Source organism: Anopheles coustani, chromosome X, assembly GCF_943734705.1.
Source record: "Anopheles coustani chromosome X, idAnoCousDA_361_x.2, whole genome shotgun sequence".
In the NCBI taxonomy this organism is placed as follows: Eukaryota; Metazoa; Arthropoda; class Insecta; order Diptera; family Culicidae; genus Anopheles; species Anopheles coustani.
In genome coordinates this window covers 6,890,582-6,907,506 of record NC_071290.1, presented here as the reverse complement: position 1 = coordinate 6,907,506, position 16,925 = coordinate 6,890,582, and the positions used below count along the sequence as shown (strand labels likewise).

General features: G+C 42.0%; 1 protein-coding gene across 1 annotated transcript; it reads left to right on the top strand.

The window, feature by feature from the left end:
- The first annotated feature begins 40 nt into the window (after nucleotides 1-40).
- Nucleotides 41-9,116, top strand: LOC131269121 (probable ATP-dependent RNA helicase CG8611). The gene is made up of 5 exons (XM_058271445.1): nucleotides 41-180; nucleotides 242-2,082; nucleotides 2,149-2,315; nucleotides 8,013-8,268; nucleotides 8,351-9,116. Exons 1-5 carry the CDS (start codon nucleotides 127-129, stop codon nucleotides 8,499-8,501), a joined length of 2,469 nt encoding a protein of 822 aa, XP_058127428.1. The 5' UTR covers nucleotides 41-126; the 3' UTR covers nucleotides 8,502-9,116.
- Nucleotides 9,117-16,925: the final 7,809 nt, after the last annotated feature.

Here is a 16,925-nt window from a genome sequence, read left to right as displayed (position 1 = left end):
ATCGGTACACGTGCTGTTTGACATTTCTAATGTAGAGTCAGTTTATGTTTGTTTTTCTGTTTCTCCGCGTGAATTTCTACGAAATAACGTTGCTTTGAATATTTCACTTTAAATCCAATTATTAACATGGATCTTATGCTCAGTAATGTTGTGGTTGATAGTCCACCAAATGTGAAAGAGGTATGTTTCTTTGCTGCAGCCCAATCGTGTGCGGAACTGATTGTTATTGAATTGCTTTCAGAATGCGGGTATCAAGAAAAATAATGCTAATGGCTTAGGGGATGGAGGATTCTCCATGATTTTAAGTAAATCCGGTCCTCGTAAGGCGGTGGTTGCCAGGAAAAGAGTTGTTGCCAAAGTACCTTTGCAGGTTGTGAAATCGAAACCGATTCAAGCAGCTAACAAGCCAGCTGTCAAGGGGTCTGTAAAACAGGAACCACAAAAATTTCCTATAGCCCAACCTACAGCTAAACTAAAAGGCAAGAATGTGGCAACTAACAGCAACAGTGAGACGAATGGAGTATCAAAAAAGGAACCATCTAAAAACGGTGCACCTAAAGTGCATACCCGCGAAACAATTCCTCAGGAAGAGGAAGACGAAGGGGATAAGGACACGAGTAAGAAAAACTCGGTGTTCAATTTTCAATCCAATGCAACGTTAACAAATCGCTCTCAGAAAACCTCAATGTTCGATCGGTTTAAAAAGGATTTGCCGACGATAGATTTGCCAAGAGTGCAACCGCTCGAAGAGCAAGTGTTCAGTAAACAGACGATTGAGGCACTTGAGATTCATCCACATTCGAAGAAAAATATTGCCGATCTATTGTCATACACACATTTGACGATGGTACAAAGTATGGCGATACCGCGTTTAATGGAAGGTCGGGATGCACTGATCAGGGCGCAAACCGGTTCGGGAAAAACTCTCGCCTATGCACTACCATTGATAGAGCAACTGCACAATATTCGGCCGAAAACGAGTCGCACGGACGGTATTCTTGCAGTAGTAATCGTTCCAACTCGCGAGCTAGCCTTGCAAACCTACGAGCTGATGGTCAAGTTGCTCAAGCCGTACACGTGGATCGTTTCGGGATTTTTGTGTGGCGGAGAGAAGCGCAAGACAGAAAAGGCACGACTGCGGGCCGGTTTGAACATACTGATTGGAACACCCGGGCGATTCTGTGATCATATTCGTAACACCGAGTCTTTGAAATTGGGAAACGTACGTTGGCTTGTATTGGACGAAGCTGACCGTTTGCTGGAACTTGGCTATGAGAAGGACGTGAAAGAGATCGTCAGCGCTATCCAAGAGGGTTCAAACGCTGCAGAGAGTACCACTGATGTCGACGGAAAAGCGAGATCACTCCAAACAGTTCTTCTATCGGCCACGTTAACCTCATCCGTCAAGGAACTGGCCGGATTGACCTTGCATGATCCAGTGTACGTAGAAACGAGCGAAGCAATCCGCCAACGACAGACACATGCACAAACTTTCGATGGGCCCCAATCCGCTGACCACCTGCTGAACGTGGACGAATGCGTCAGTATACCACAGACGGTGAAGCAACGCTACCTCGTTATCCCACCCAAGCTACGGCTTGTCACTCTCAGCGGGTTGATTGCAAGCGAACAACACAAAAAACCATCGAAGGCGCTGATTTTCATGGCCACGCAGGATTTGGTGGATTTTCACTACGATGTCATGGTGGAGGTACTCACGGCGAAGCAGCTGGATTCAGATGACGAGATGGAAGACGATGAGGAATCCGAGGATACAACGCTTCTGCCGCGAGTATCCTTTTTTAAGCTCCACGGTGGCATGACACAAATCGAGCGAAGTGCAGTGTTCCTGAAGTTCCGGGCGGCGAAAGCGGCCGTCCTTCTCTGCACGGATATGGTTGCACGTGGCATTGATATACCGTGCGTTGACTTGGTGGTGCAGTATCACGCGCCACAGATATTGGCCGACTACGTCCATCGCGTCGGAAGAACTGCTCGGGCTGGACAAACGGGTAAAGCTATCTTGTTCATCGAACCGGCTGAGATTGATTTCATAAAGTACCTTGCCGATAAACAGATAAGGTAGGTGTTGTAAAGTTGTTCTCCTGCGACCATGCATTTATTCAAAAATTTCATCAATACTTGCAGCATACAGGAGCAGAAAATCGATGGTATTTTCGTTCATCTCGGGCAGAAGTTGAAATGCGGTCAAAAGACGGTTGCCAAGAACAAAGAGCAGGCCGCTATTCGTCTACAACGTCGCTTCGAGCAACTTATCACCAAAGAAAAAGAGCTATTTGCAAGCGCAAGCAAAGGTATGTGCTTTAAAATTTGATAAACTAATGCATGGTTATGGATAAACTGCGAATACAGAGTTCATCATACTACGATCTAACTATATATTGTTTCATGTAGTGATAAGAATGAGATCATCATAGAGTAATCATGATCATTATTAAAATTTCGTGGGCATTTTCGTTTTATAACACATTTTTTATATGGACGTGGCATTTCTATTCAATTTATGCTTATTTAAAATAGCATTCAATTAAGGGTTGAAGTTTTCGAATTCAGTTACTTTACTTTTTAGGTATTCTCTATCAAACAAATATCTTCATTATTGGTTTATACATGTTCCGGAAACATAGATTGACATTTGAAAAAAAAACTATACACTCGTAGACCACCTAAATGCACACCATTTGTAGGTTGGAATTGAAAATCACTTGTGTGTGCTAGAAAAGTTACTGAAAATTTTAGAAGAATTTCAACTTATTGTTCAACTTATTATTTAAAGATAACGGGTTTTTCCACATCATAACAAAACTATACTGTTTGCAAAAGAGGGAAGCTTCAGGGGAAAAAGTCTTATTTTCCCAATTCAAACTTCAATTGTTATTTTGTACAGCTAACGCCAGCTAATGTACAGAAATAGAACAAATAGGTTTGCCAGAGGGTGTTCGATACCGTACGGAAGGAACGATGCTTTCGTCGGCGGTTTGATTTCGACACGCACTTCGCTGACTGCCACTCTACGGCTCCTATTTTGCTCTCTACACCCGTTGACTTTTCCCCGGGGGCTGCATTGTTGTTTCTGGTGAATTTAATTACTGTTAAAACATGTCTTCTAATGGGGCAACTGTTAGGGGTGGCAACAGTAGTGATATGTCCTGAAATGTTTTTCCCTTTTTCATTCCCCCTCGAAGTCCAACTCTAAGACACCCCGTTGCTTTTTCCAGTACGCACTCTCAACAAACGTCGACCCCGGCGGGTACGAGGGTTCGGGAAAGAGCGTTCGGGAAAGTGGCGACCTGCTCACTCGCAGGGGCGGAGTTCTCCTAGCCATTGTGTTGCTCGATGGTGGTGGAAATATGTTGGTTTGTCAATTTGAAAGGAAAGTGTGGTGGCCAATCCACTTCAGGCAATGGATACCATTGTCTACCCGTCCCTCGAATCGGGGATTCGAATCGTTCCAATGTGTCATTTCCCTTCGAGCAATCTATATGTCAAGCAAAGGACCCTTTTGCTCCCGAGTGGCGATTAATAGACCGTGAATGGTCCCCGGTTCAGGCGCGCGCAATGTGTCCCAGCGTCTCATTATTGAATCATTACTCTGCTTCCCGCTGGGAGGGGGAGAACATTGCTAATTGTTTAACCAAAAACGAGCGTGAAGGTAGAACGCCACTTCCGGACTTATCGAGCGGGCGTTGCTGATGAGGAGAAATTAGCGTCGTTAGATTGACCAGAAATGGCATATAATTTATAGCTCCCGGCAATCTTTGGCACCCTTCGAAGATAAAACCGTGCTGATGGGTTTGCCTTCGGACACACCCACACCGTTGTTAAATTGCAAATGCATTATGTTTTCCCTAGTAGCAAAAGGGACCTGGGAAAAAATCTCAATTTGCAACGGTTTTTGCTAACTCAATTGATTTTTTCTTCAATCAAGCGTTTTCTTAAATACTTTTAACTTCAAAACTTATTTCTAGATCGTTATTCAATTACTTTCCATTTTTAACATTCACAGTCGTTTCAAAAAAGATAAATGTGGCTCGTTACGGTGTTACCGCATAAATCTGAAAGTCTATTCACATTCCATTGTAAGCATGGCTTGGCAAAGCGTGCAGTCGTGGACTTTGACATGCCTCAAAACAACTGCACCGATAATTTTCCCAATAACTTAAAGGTATGATTTAAACCGGGCGGAGAACGTGCAATCCTGATCGGATTTGGTTGTTACAGGAAACTGGTAGGATAATTTCAGCATTCTCAGAATCAATTCATTGTCTTGAAATGATTTAAATGCTTCGATTGAAACCGGTACGTACCTGCTTCGTGTGGGCGCAATCATCACCATTATTAGTAAATTATGTCAGCTGACGCTGTTCGTTGTCATAGGATACTTGTTCGGTATGCAACGAATACATTCGTTGCAGGTAAATGGCAATCGCTAGGACTGACGTTGGACCGGCATCATCGTCATAGTATATCATGCGCATTTCACGTAGGCTGTAAGATATGGCTAGTGGTGACGCTGGTTTTACCAAGGGTACCGTTTCGTTCATTGCACTGATTCCATCTAGCTTTGTGCAGTCGATGCTGTTGCTCTTGCAGAAGGGTGTAGCTCAACGACCAACGCCAGAGCTTGCAAAAGAGTATCCAGTGAGTCCACTCGAATTGGTTGCTGAATCGGAAGTGCGTATCATTTGTTTTTATAGTGGATTATATGTTGGATTAGAATGTACACGCTTAGTTTAGACGTCGGGCTCACCAACTTGCAAACATCAAATAAAAGACCCAAATCAACGTGCTGCTTTTTCACTTCAGCAATGTGCATGACACTGGAAGTAATTGCAGCTATCGAGCACCCTTTTGTCCAATGTGATGTGCTTATCAGGGGACCCTGATTAATTTGTTTTCGAATTTGGCGCGGTTCATCATGGAAGTGGTTCATCATCTTCCTACTAATAGGAGCAGTAAATGATGACAGGAGCAGGAAATGAACGACCTATCTCTACTTTCCAACTAACAGAACTCTTTCTAGTGTTTGTGCTGGCTGACGAGGAGGTTTTGATAGTTTATAATTTATGTTTACACGAAGTAAAGTTATGCACAAAATTAAGCCGGCCGTGAGGTGTGCTTTTTTAAATGAAATTCACCTACGAGCCAGCCTTGCGTTTTCTTGTATCACGAGCTTAAGCTCAAGTGCCCGTCTGTCATCAATCATATACCTTTTGCTTTGTTCATTTTTGTCTATATTGAATATGGGATGGTAGAGCTTACAATCGAACGTAACAAAGCACAAACCCGAAAGAATAACCTGCTAGAAACATGCTGTTTGGTTTGTCAACAATGTATGGGATGAAACTTGAACCCGCTAGCTCCGGAGAGAAGGGGAATTAGGAGGGAGACAGAGCGGTGAATAGCTGGAAAACTCTTTCAAGGAGGTGAAAACATTGAAAAAAAGGGAGACTTAAGTCGCCGATCGAGCCGTGCACACCGGATACGGAATTAAAAAGTTGTTGAAGTAGCTCATTTTTTAATGGACGTTTTATGACGTTTCCAGCCGGGCCGCCGTCGCCGCTAATGTCACTCCTTTAAATATGGCTTTTTTTCTTCTTCTCCTTCTTCTTTTGATATTTTCTGGAAGGGCGGTTTTGGTCTCCCGGTTTTCGGCTTGTTCAATCTATTTTCCAAGCACTTTCAAGCAATGGCCATATATATATTCAAATATGATTGCAAAGGGGTCGATTTTCCGACTGAGTTCGATTCCCTTTTTCTTCCAAGCCCGACAGCACGTTAAGGGAGGGGAAGTTTTCTAACAAAGCCACGGGAGTAAACCCTCAACGAAGTACTTATACGAGTGTACTTGAGTGTAGGGCGGCGAAATGTGCTAGTGTTACTCTCCTCGACTCAACATAGTTGCGAATTAGGATTGTTCACTCACTTGAATGGTTAGTCAAGTATTCGATGCAAGTACGTTTCGTGAAATGAGCAACAAGCCAACCCTTCGACAAGCGACAATGTAATAAACCCGTACAGGCTGTTTGGGAGAAACCAATTCCCTAGGGAAAAAGCCGGTTAATATGTTCTCACAACATTGATACAGCTGTGTTTTTTTTTAGTATTTTCTACAACTTATTACCTTCTTAGTTGAACGATCTAACATCAAACTTTGGTGAAGATTTTCTTAATCCGATAGTGTATCGCTAACATAAACTATATTGTTGCCTAATATGGTAACTGGGGAGTCACTTTTGCCTCGAGGAAAATGTATTTTAACTCCGCCACATCCAAATAAAGTCGCGTCAATTCACATGAAGTCGCATCAATAGACTGTTAGGGATGGAGATTGAAGTGAAGCGAGGCTCAAACTGTTTGTTCTCCTATGAATCAAAGCATCATCGGTAGTCCGGAGCATTAATCAAACTAACATCTTAAACGCGGTACTTCACCTTAGGTGCATTATGTGCCATTTCCACCTTGATCAATTCGCTTTTCTTCGTTTCCCATCCATTTCCAATCCTCTTCATGAATTGAAACCGACGACAATCACGGTACGGTTTTTCGTGTGTGGTCGGATTCCACACACTCGATTGTGAATAACGCCATGCATCTTAAGCCCGTAAAACATCGGTCCGCGCTCATGTCTCGTAAGCCGTTCATTATTGCCGGTGTGCTACTCCGGATGCGTTGCTTTTCTGGTTCTCATCATCAACACTTCAAGTTCAAACCCCCCCCCCCCCCCCCTTCCCCTCTCAGAAACGAGCCATTAATGAACGCATGCACGGGCGAATGGCGCGAGACGCAATCCGTATAGCGTGTGTGTGTAGGCTCAGGGGGAAATTATAAAATAATTGTTATCAATTGTGCGTCAGCAAAATGCGTTTCAAGATGGTGTAGCAACAAGCCCGTACCACACGGGTATATATTGCGGTTGATGTTTTTTTTTCTCCTCCACCGAACGTTATTGGTAACGCTCTAACAATCGAGCATTCCGCTCCTTTATCCCTGGTGCTCTGCGCTCCCCATCATCCCCGGGCCGGAGGTACTTCAAGGTTTCTTTGCGCACTTCTTTCTTGGTGGTGTAATATTTTATTCTCCTTTCATACCGTGGTCTTTTCTTCGTTTGCCCAACTTCCGGCGACGAAAGTACACCGTGAGGCTCACGATTTCCCTTCCCTACCCGCCCCGGCGGCAGGACAGCGGCGACGACTTCGCTCGGCAATACAGATCGTGAGATTTTGAGATCGGTTTTTGTTAAAGTTTAATAGAAAATTAAGACAGCCTCTGTTATTCTTTGGCCGTCTGAGTCCATTACATACACCACTGCCGCCCAAGACCCTCAGATGGGGAAGCCGTAATGTAACAACGCTTGTTCTGCTATGATCCGATCAAATTGTGCCGGAAATATTAATTTAAAGCCCGATTTTCGCGTTATATCAGTCGCTAAATGTATAGTTCACTTGCCAGGATGGTAACTCCAATCAAACTCAATCTAAACAGAACTTCACTTTGGCTGATAACCCGTGATTGATTTCGTCCATTCGCAATCTACGAAAAGGTATGCACATGTCGAGCTTGTTTTTTTATAACAGGAAAAGTAATCTATCCCTTCCATTATTCGGTTTTTCGAACTTGTGAAATGTGGTAGGAGTGTAAAGGGAATAGTTAAAAGCGGAAAGAGAAAGTCAATGAGTGGCAAAAGAAGGCATAGACACCCTTTTAAATACTGAATAGTTCTTAAACAGATTTATGTTTGATTAGTTCCAATGCAAAATAGTGTCCGATTATGCATTTCAGCATTCAATTCTTCGTGGAGTAAATATAATTTAATGTTAATCATCGTAACATTTCATCCCGTGTTTGAAAATAACTATATTTAAAGCAAATCCATCCAATTCATCCCATTCCATAAAATAGTTTCCTTCCATTTTAAAAGTAGTTGTTAAAGAAGTAGTTAAAGTAGTTCGTAGTTTATTGATTTCTCTTTCCCTTTTTACCATTTTTAGCTTTTGTTTCATGGATACGTTATTATTCCAACTTCCCGAAAGAGCTGCGCCGCATGTTTGCCGTCAAAGGCATTCATATGGGTCACTACGCGCAAAGTCTTGGTTTGCGCGATGCACCGAAACAGTTTATGCATGCGCACACTGGCCCAAAGGATGAGGCATCCTCAAATGCAACTTTGCCAGCTAAAGCCATCCCAGGGCATCGAAAAAATGCGCTACACACTACCAAACGCCCCGGTAACGGATTAACTAACAGGTGTGTAAAACTCTTATTCAAACAAAAAAAAATAGTATTATGCTGGCTTACTGATAGGTTGCTTTTTTTTATATTCCTAAAGGACTATGGGTAAAGTTGGTGGTTATCAACAACGTGGTGACAACAGGCCAGGTGGGCAAACGATGGCGGAATTTGCCAAACGATCCCGCGTTTTGAACACTTCCGAATTCGCCAGTGGACTCGAACCGGCGCATAAAAAGGCAAAGCACTAGTGTTGAGGCAGATGTGTTTGGTATAAGTACACTCTCCCCTTTCTGTCTCTGAAAAGCTTACTTTGTAAAAAATGGAAAAAAATGTCGGCTATTCAGCTGCCCGACAAAGCAACCTGTGCCTAAAACAATCCTTCAAATCCTTTTAGGAAATATTGTAAAGGAAATATTTTGATAGCAATTATAGCAATTCTTTAAAAGACGTATCAATTGGAAATCTATGAGTTCATAATATGCATTGCTTACACAAGATTGTATAGGCTGAGGATGGCTTTTATACAAGCGAGTATAAACAGTACTGAGTTCAAGTTTTGCATGAGAACATGTAAATTGTTTTGAGTATTGCTGTGCAATTTTTCCTAGTTAGTTTGCATTGGAAGAGTCTAGCAATTCCCAGTTACTAATAAACCAAGATCCAAAACAGAAAAGCAAGAATAATCTGCGCCTTGAATTAAGTAACTCGACCCGGTGTTCGTACCTTTAACAATACGCACTGAATGCACATTACTTTCTCTGTATAGATCTAAATTAATTAGTCTTAATAAAAAATAACTATGTATTAGAAAATAAATTTTTCTTCTGTTATTCTGTTATAATAATAAAACAGGATCTTTACGAAATGAATACAATGATAACACTGTAGAAGAAGGATAAAAAAGAAATATTTTATAGAGAAAAGGAGTATACGTATCAATCAGTTATTGAATTAGTTTAATTCATGTCTTGCTAACTAGTATACATCTTAAATAATATCACTTATGCTTTAGGCATTGGTGAAGTTCCACTCGTAATCTGCGCAATGCATCAAACCAGTGATAACACTTTGTTTACATTTACTAGCTTGCAGACTCAACTGACATAATGCATTTGATTTGTATTGCCAGCGGTAATCTTGCTTAATTTGTTCGCTACCTAGTGCAGTTTCCAAGTTCGGCCCTTCTGTATAGCAACAGTGGCTTGCGGCCGGCACAACGGGACGGACATTATATTCTTCTGGCGCCACCGTTTTGGTTGCGGTTTGCTCGGGAAGACTTCTCGATGACGAAATTACGCTACCTCAGACGGCTAAGTACAATCACCCTTTACCTCCAATTTGTGGGTTGATGTAAGTCTGTTTTTTTTTCTGCCTTTGCGGTCCTTGGCCGTCGTCTTGGCCGACTCGCGGATGCCGGCGCTGTGATCAGTGAAGTTTTCCGTGATTCGCTCCTCTCCTTTATTTATTTTTTTTTGTGTGTTTCCGCTTCGATTTTCTCTTGCATGCTCACTTGCTAAAACATATCATCTGCCGTTTCTATGTGTTTGTTTTCTACGCTTTCTTTGCTTAACCATACGATAATGACAGAATGATTACGTTATAAATTCGATTAACATGACATCAAGGCACCGAAAGCAACTCCGGTAGCAGCATAATGTTAATAAATGAAGTTTCCCCAGGGGTTTGCGGAATGTGCTTGTAGTCTTTGGTATAGCCTTGCCTGCAATCTGTTTGACCGCCTACATGGGTGGAAGCGTTGGGCAAGGGGGAAGGTGGGGCGAAATGATCTGCTTCCTGAATTTGAATGTGCAACGAATCTTACCAGCTCAATTGTCGGGGTAAATCATTACAAACAGTTACTCTTTTCTGATTTCAAGTTGATTCAAATTTGTTCGTAACTCTTTTAGAAGTTTCTTCTTTCGATTTAAGATACGCAAGTTGAAGACTTTCTAAAAATTCGAATTATAACGATGAAAGTTCAGGCTGGTTCGAAGTCCTTAACAGTTATTATTCCGTGTGCGGGAGATGGGAGGGAACATCCAGTGGCGCTTTATCTCCAGATTTTTTCGTGCCCTTTTCGACCACAGCAACCGCAACATAAACTAGCATTGTATTCCTCCAAATCAGTCCCCAAGGCTTAATATTTTGCCCTTTGTGTGTTATTCACCGCTTCGCGTTAAACGTAAACATTCTTCAACAAAGCACAAAGCCGCCTGAAGAAGAAGATATGTAGAATACCGCAAATTACGTAATTATTTAAGAAAGCATCTTTTTGACTCCTCCGTGTTGATCCTTTCTCTGAGGGCTACCTGGATATTAAGAAGTTTGCTATGGATGACGCACTGAATGTGTTCCAAAATGGTTTAAAGCATGTAGATTAACATCGTTTTCATATGTCTGATTAGGACTTTTACATTTCGTATGTGAACTTACCGTATTAACACTTCTTATCGGTTTCATTGTTATCGTTTTTTAAATTGCTTGTTACTGTTTTTTATACTTTTCACTCCATTTTAAACAACAATTGTTTAAAAAAAGCTAATAATCTCCTTACAAATATATTCCCAGTTAAAAAAGTATTTAGCGAAACGACTAAACCATGAATCATGTGATATCTTCTCTCAAATTTTCATATTAAATAGGACAATTCGTGTGAACAAATTGTGTTTTGAAGCTGTAATCTTTGATTGTATATTAATTTTGTTATGTACTAGTGATATTTGCATTTAGGTTGATGGTTTCATTCATCAATATTCTCGTTAAGTAGAAACATTCCGAACGAAAAAATGGGATGCAAACATGTTGATTGGCGCCAAAATCTTACATGCTTCTTTTGGGCCGGACACTTCGCGCCAAACACCAAATTAATAACATTTAACCCTAGGATCATGTTGGAAGCCTCGTCTGATTATTTACAAAAAAAAAAAAAAAACACACACACAGTCTGTTGGTGCATGAAATTTGAGCGCGCCCAAATTCGTACGCTGGTGTCAAATATTTGCTTACTGTACGACTCGAATGTCGCAGGCTGGGAGAGAGATCGGCGTCGCAGGATGGGAACGAAGGATGTTGATGACTCGGTCCGGTGGGTTTCGGGCGGAGTGGATACAGTGATCCGATCGTTGCAAGGTTTCTGCTGATCGGTTCATCACTCCAACGACCCCGTTTGAGTGATCGGACCACACTCGACGCTATCGCACGTTCGAGAGGCTTTAAGACGGCCCTCAGCACTCTGTGACTTGCTTTGGAGGGCTCCATGATATCGAATGTTAACCGCAAGAACATTCATTTTTTGACAAAATAAGGAAATTATGAATTATTTGCACTAAAACAGTTAGCAATACTTTGCTCTTCACATAATTTAAGATACGAACACCTTATACCTCTTAGCGATTAACTCAAAACATGATAAACGAGTGTAATTACGTTCGATTTGGAAATCGGGCCTCAAAAACTTCTGGGAGCCTTCAATGGTCAGGTATCCGATGATACCTGATCCGTTTCACCGTCGCCAGCGGGGAAAATTCGGCGACGGATCTTTGTAATTGAGATTGAGACACGTTTGCCGGATGGATGGGGCGTCGGATCGGGCCAAATTCTCATCGTAAATCGATCCGAATCCTTCGCCTACGGATTTGCTCTGCAGCTGAGCAGAGTGGCTTTTTTTACTTTGGGTGATATAATGAGGCGTTACAGTGAGTTGCATTCTTGATGCTGCAGCCTTAGGAATTTTGAATTGTTAACTCCTTTTCATTTTGAAAAGTATATTTAAACCTTTACAATCGTTGATGTCAAACGAGTAGAAGGCTTACGATAAAAGTTCCCCCCGTTTTGTTACAAATAGTAATCCAATGCTTGACTTTCGGTACAGCCTATGATTGAACATACAATTTTTGTTTGCCAAAGAGGAACTGACGTTTCTTTTACATTAAAAGTAAAGGGATTGGGGAGAAGAGAAGGTACCAATTGACGCAAGGCACTGTGCTGAGACGCAAAAATACCCTTGATCACCTGTGTCTCGATCGCCGGTTTTTCCTTCCTCCTTCAACATCGTCTGAAAACATATCAATTACTCCTGGCCTGCATTGCACATCAACAGAGAGTGGTAGACAAACCGAATGACTAGCGAAGAAAGACATTGATTGCGCGGCAAGTGGTTACCTTCTAGGTAAATCTTGTGGAAAAAAAGTAATCACCAAACGAAAACAGTCAAAATAAGATTGAGTAAACCCAATACGTGCGCTCGTACTTCATTTGCAGCAGGGGATTTTCCAACAATTAAAGTTTACCTCCAAAGGTGACACTCGCTGGGATTTAAAAATAACAGAGATTCTACGTAATTCCACTGCAACAGCCAATTTGCAGCGCCAATTGCGTGTATCCCGGTACCGGTTTTGGGCTAAGTTGTGCGTAGCGAGCCGACATATGCGAAACAGAGGAGCAAAAAACCAACACATGAGGCATAAAAACAATCGGCAAAGGACTAATGTTTAGCCCCGCTTTAATGATAATTGCTTCTGCGGCTGTGATTCTGCGCGGTGAGCACAAGCTGGACGCCAACATGCCCATCATCGTGTTATTATATTCCGATCATAACCCGGCGAGTGTCTCGTCAACCGCACGGTGGCATGCATAATCTCTTAAGATCGGAATCGTAAGATATAGAAAACAAACTTGAAAAAAAAGCATTGACTCCTCCGCGGGACCGCTTTTGTTGTGCTACTAATTGAAGTGTGCAGGAGATAGAGATTTAATGTAAGGTCAAAGGTAAGCCGCTCAGTGTGTGCATTCAGAAGTCGAAAACAGAGTATGGAGAGAAGGGAAGGGTTGTAAAAGAAACTTTAAAAAGCTTTAAAACTTTTCATACAGCCGTCACCACCTATCTTTGTCTCTAACCCACCCTTGATTGCAATAGCGTATCTACTTATTTCTCCAATGCATCTGAGTTTGTCTCGTGTTCATCTGGTTTTGTCTCCTATCTCAAATTTTGGTTATTTAGAAAAAATATAATAGAAGACTATTGTTTATACTTCAAATTATTTGATAAATTGGCCTACAAAAATGGAATGAGGCAAAATTAGAAACAGATAAAAAGTTTAAAACTAACCAAAACTTTAGAAAATATACGGCAGCGATTGTAAATAAACAAAACAAGTGACATTTAGCAGCTGTGATATGAATTGGGTGAACTAAACTGTATGTAAGATTATCACCTGATTTCCAGATAAACTTTTATGGCAACGGGCGTAATCAATACAAGCGGACAATCATCCGCGTCGTTTTGGGTGTGCCGTGTTTAAATTAAAAGTGTTTCTTTTACAATGTGAGTGATATGACCTTTTGAAAATGGGGGAATACCAGTGCGCAGCAAGTATTAGCAAGTTGGCGGCACGATAAGAGGTCCAATGAGGTGGAAATTAATGGTGGTCGGTAGGATGGTGAAGGCACGACGAAACCGCTTCGCTCCCGCAGTCCCAAAGCGCTACATTTGAAAAGAACAAAACGGTTCAAATCGATCCACGTTAGAATATCAAGCTCGTATGGGAGTATGGGAAGCCGGACGAGCGCTAGGACGAGGTAAAGGGAAGTTATGGTCAATCCACACTGGAGGTGGGTCTGCGTCGAGTGGAAAAGAACAAACGGTTCAAATCGATCAACAACAATCATTAGCGAACGAGCTACCATCCGGAGTGGTTCGGGAAGAACAAGCGAGCGCGTTGGTTAAAAACAGGAAAAAAAAACAGGAGGCGAGAAAAAAGAGCGTAAAATGAGCAGGAAAGTGTCCGAGGTATGAATGAAGCGCGCTGCAGGATCTGCCTTATCGCATCCCATCCAACTGGCAGACAGGCCGAAAAAAAAGGCATTTAGTGTGGAAGCTACTGATCTTTTGATGAATTATCCACGGTCACCGATGAACAACTGACTTCTGTCGACGTTCGGCAGCAGGAAGATGGCGTGCGGGCACCGCCTGGTCGGATGTGTTGTGCTTTTTTACTTGTTACTTGTTCTCCTGTATATATGTATTTTTTTTTTATCTCCTTTTCAATTGTCGTTAGGTTTTCGCTCGGGCGGGAGCAAGGGTTCGTTCTTTATTAAGTATCCGTTGTTTTGTTCGCTTCTCCCCGCTTCTCACCTTAGTTATTGCCAGGCATTAGAAATCGATCACTCTAAGGATCTTTTGATTACCCGTGGCGAAGCACGGAAATCAACGAATAGGAGAATAGTTGGATAATTGCCTCGACAGTTCGATCGAATTTAATATTAGCTATCGAATTATCTCTATCGCCCGGTAGCCGGCAGCACCAACCGGTTTGCACTGGGAAGGACCCCCGAAGTTGCACGGCGCAAAAGGTGTGAAGCATCCGCGGTAGAGGGCATGGCGTTTAGGCCAGAAGAAAAAAGTTGTACCGAAGAGTCGATTGTTACGGATTAACTAATTCATTTACCATCCTTGTTCACAGAACTAAGTGACGGTTCAAGCGATAGTTTATTCATAGAAAATGTTGGCTTTTTTTGGTATGTTTTACTTGATGTGCTAATGCCATTTGGTTCATATTTCAAAGGTGACCATAACCAATAGACTAAACATTAAAAAGTGTCGATATGTCATGTCGGATGAGGAATGGAAAAACCAATTGCCGTTCAAACTGCCGTGTTTCGGTCGGTTGTATAGGAAATATCATAGTGCAGGAAAGTAGTGATGGGAATAACGACTCTTCTGTTAGATTTGAATCCGATTGTCTAAACATCACGATGATTCGAATCTTCTAGTTACTAATCACTTTAAAAAGGAGTCACCAAAACTATCCATGAGGATTGAAATTAACCGATCAATAGGAAGATTGTAGTCAATCACTACATCGTTAAACGGTATGTAACAAGTAACAACGGAACTATCGATTTAAAATATTCGAAACATTATAGTTAAATGTGATATTGCCGTATATTTTCTTCGAAGAAGGACAATGGTGTAAATTTGCGAATTGTATCACCATCCATGGCAGTATCAATATATTTGTAAAAATGACTATCAAACTGCAAAAAATCCCCCTTACACGTTCGCTGATGCTGCAAACGACAATACACGTGCACCTTGGGCCGTGCCTGAATGCGTGTTTGTGTGCAAGTATCGTAAGCGCAACGGGATAGGAAGGAAGGTTCGTCTTTATGTTCGGCAGGCCATTGTTTGGACAATAGATGGATTCGTTTCGTGCAATTTACCGCGGGAAGGACCGGTACGTTCGTGCATCGGTCAAAAGGCGCGAAACTTTTATAATTTCTCGACGCTTTACATCGTTTATCTCTCCGACCTTTGTTGCCGGTCGGCTCCGGAACGTCCATAGCCCCCCCCTCATCCCCTGCGGGGGTCGAGTCCACTTGGTGCCCCGGTAGCCCTTCAGAAGCGCTAGCGACCCATGCCATCTTGGTGGGGTACATTGTTTATCTCATCTTTTTTTTTTCTCCCCCCGCGTGCCTCAAGACGGAATGGAATGAACTCGATGATTGGAAATAATGGTTGATTGATTGTGTAAATTTTCTCTTCTACCGTACCGGTGGACCTTACGCGTCGTCCGAACAAAGGCCACGCAGTGGTCCCAGCAAGCGCGAAGGGCAAACGGTTGCCTCTTGCGAAGGTTGCCAACCAAATTAAGAATCAAGCAAGCGTCAGCGCTCTGAAGAGCAATCGGAGATATTTCTCTTCATTTATCACATTTTTTTTCTACTTTATTTGTCCGCTTTGTGTCTCACCAAACTGATCGCCGCAGATTGGTTTCAATACCCATCCAACCCGTTATGGATCGGGAACGGAAGGGAGAAACGGAAGGCGGGCCCGTAAGAGGATGCTACATGCTGTCACTGCACCGTCGGAAATGAAGATCCTTTCGGCACGGGCAGCCACTGTGTAAATGTAAAACCATGAGAAATTATATTACCAAGCGTAATTTCCAGCCATCTAAGGTTGTTTGTATTATTTTCTACTATGACGCGCTACGAACATGTAAAACATTACTTATTAGTTCGTTAAATGACTCTACAACCTGTTAAAAAAGAATAAATACAAAGCGCTTTATCAAAAAATACCTTTAATGCATCAACAAACATCTAGATTTTCGTGGCGACTAGTAAGAGTTTACTCGCAAGAGTGAACTTGGAACCGCTGTGGCGACTAGCAACTCTTTTACTCACTCCTTCATTCTTTTGTAATTCAATTTCCTGTTAAGGATTCAAATCAAACAGGAGCTACAATAGCAATCAATTCAATAGAAAGATTATATTCACTTCACTCCCTCATTCTTACTCAGTGCGCACATCACTAGTATGACGCATCTACTAAATTCTTGCATGAATCTTTCAATGACAGTGTCATGAATCGCAAATATTCATTCGTGCTAAAAGAACAGAAAAGGAAAGCCCAAAACATGGCTTGATTTTTCGCTTGTTCTACGCCAAAGCAAGAGTCATGATGATTCGTGAAAGTTTCATATGAATTAAGTTCGCCTAAAGATTCATTGGGCACAACACTAGTTTTGAATCTTACTAGAGTTTTGATAAGTCACAGAAAAAGGAATCCGTATATGAATACTTACCACTGTAATTGTGCGGCTGCTGTGTGTTCATCATGCTATTACCTCGCTGATCGTGAAATCACTCGATTTACATCCTCTAAAGAG

What these genes read in the sequence shown, in the direction of transcription:
- LOC131269121 (XM_058271445.1), top strand. Translation starts at nt 127, where the DNA reads ATGGATCTTATGCTCAGTAATGTTGTGGTTGATAGTCCACCAAATGTG. An exon ending in CTTGCCGATAAACAGATAAG is followed by an intron (nt 2,083 to 2,148) that starts GTAGGTGTTGTA and finishes CAATACTTGCAG; the next exon opens with CATACAGGAGCAGAAAATCG. An exon ending in GGTAACGGATTAACTAACAG is followed by an intron (nt 8,269 to 8,350) that starts GTGTGTAAAACT and finishes ATATTCCTAAAG; the next exon opens with GACTATGGGTAAAGTTGGTG.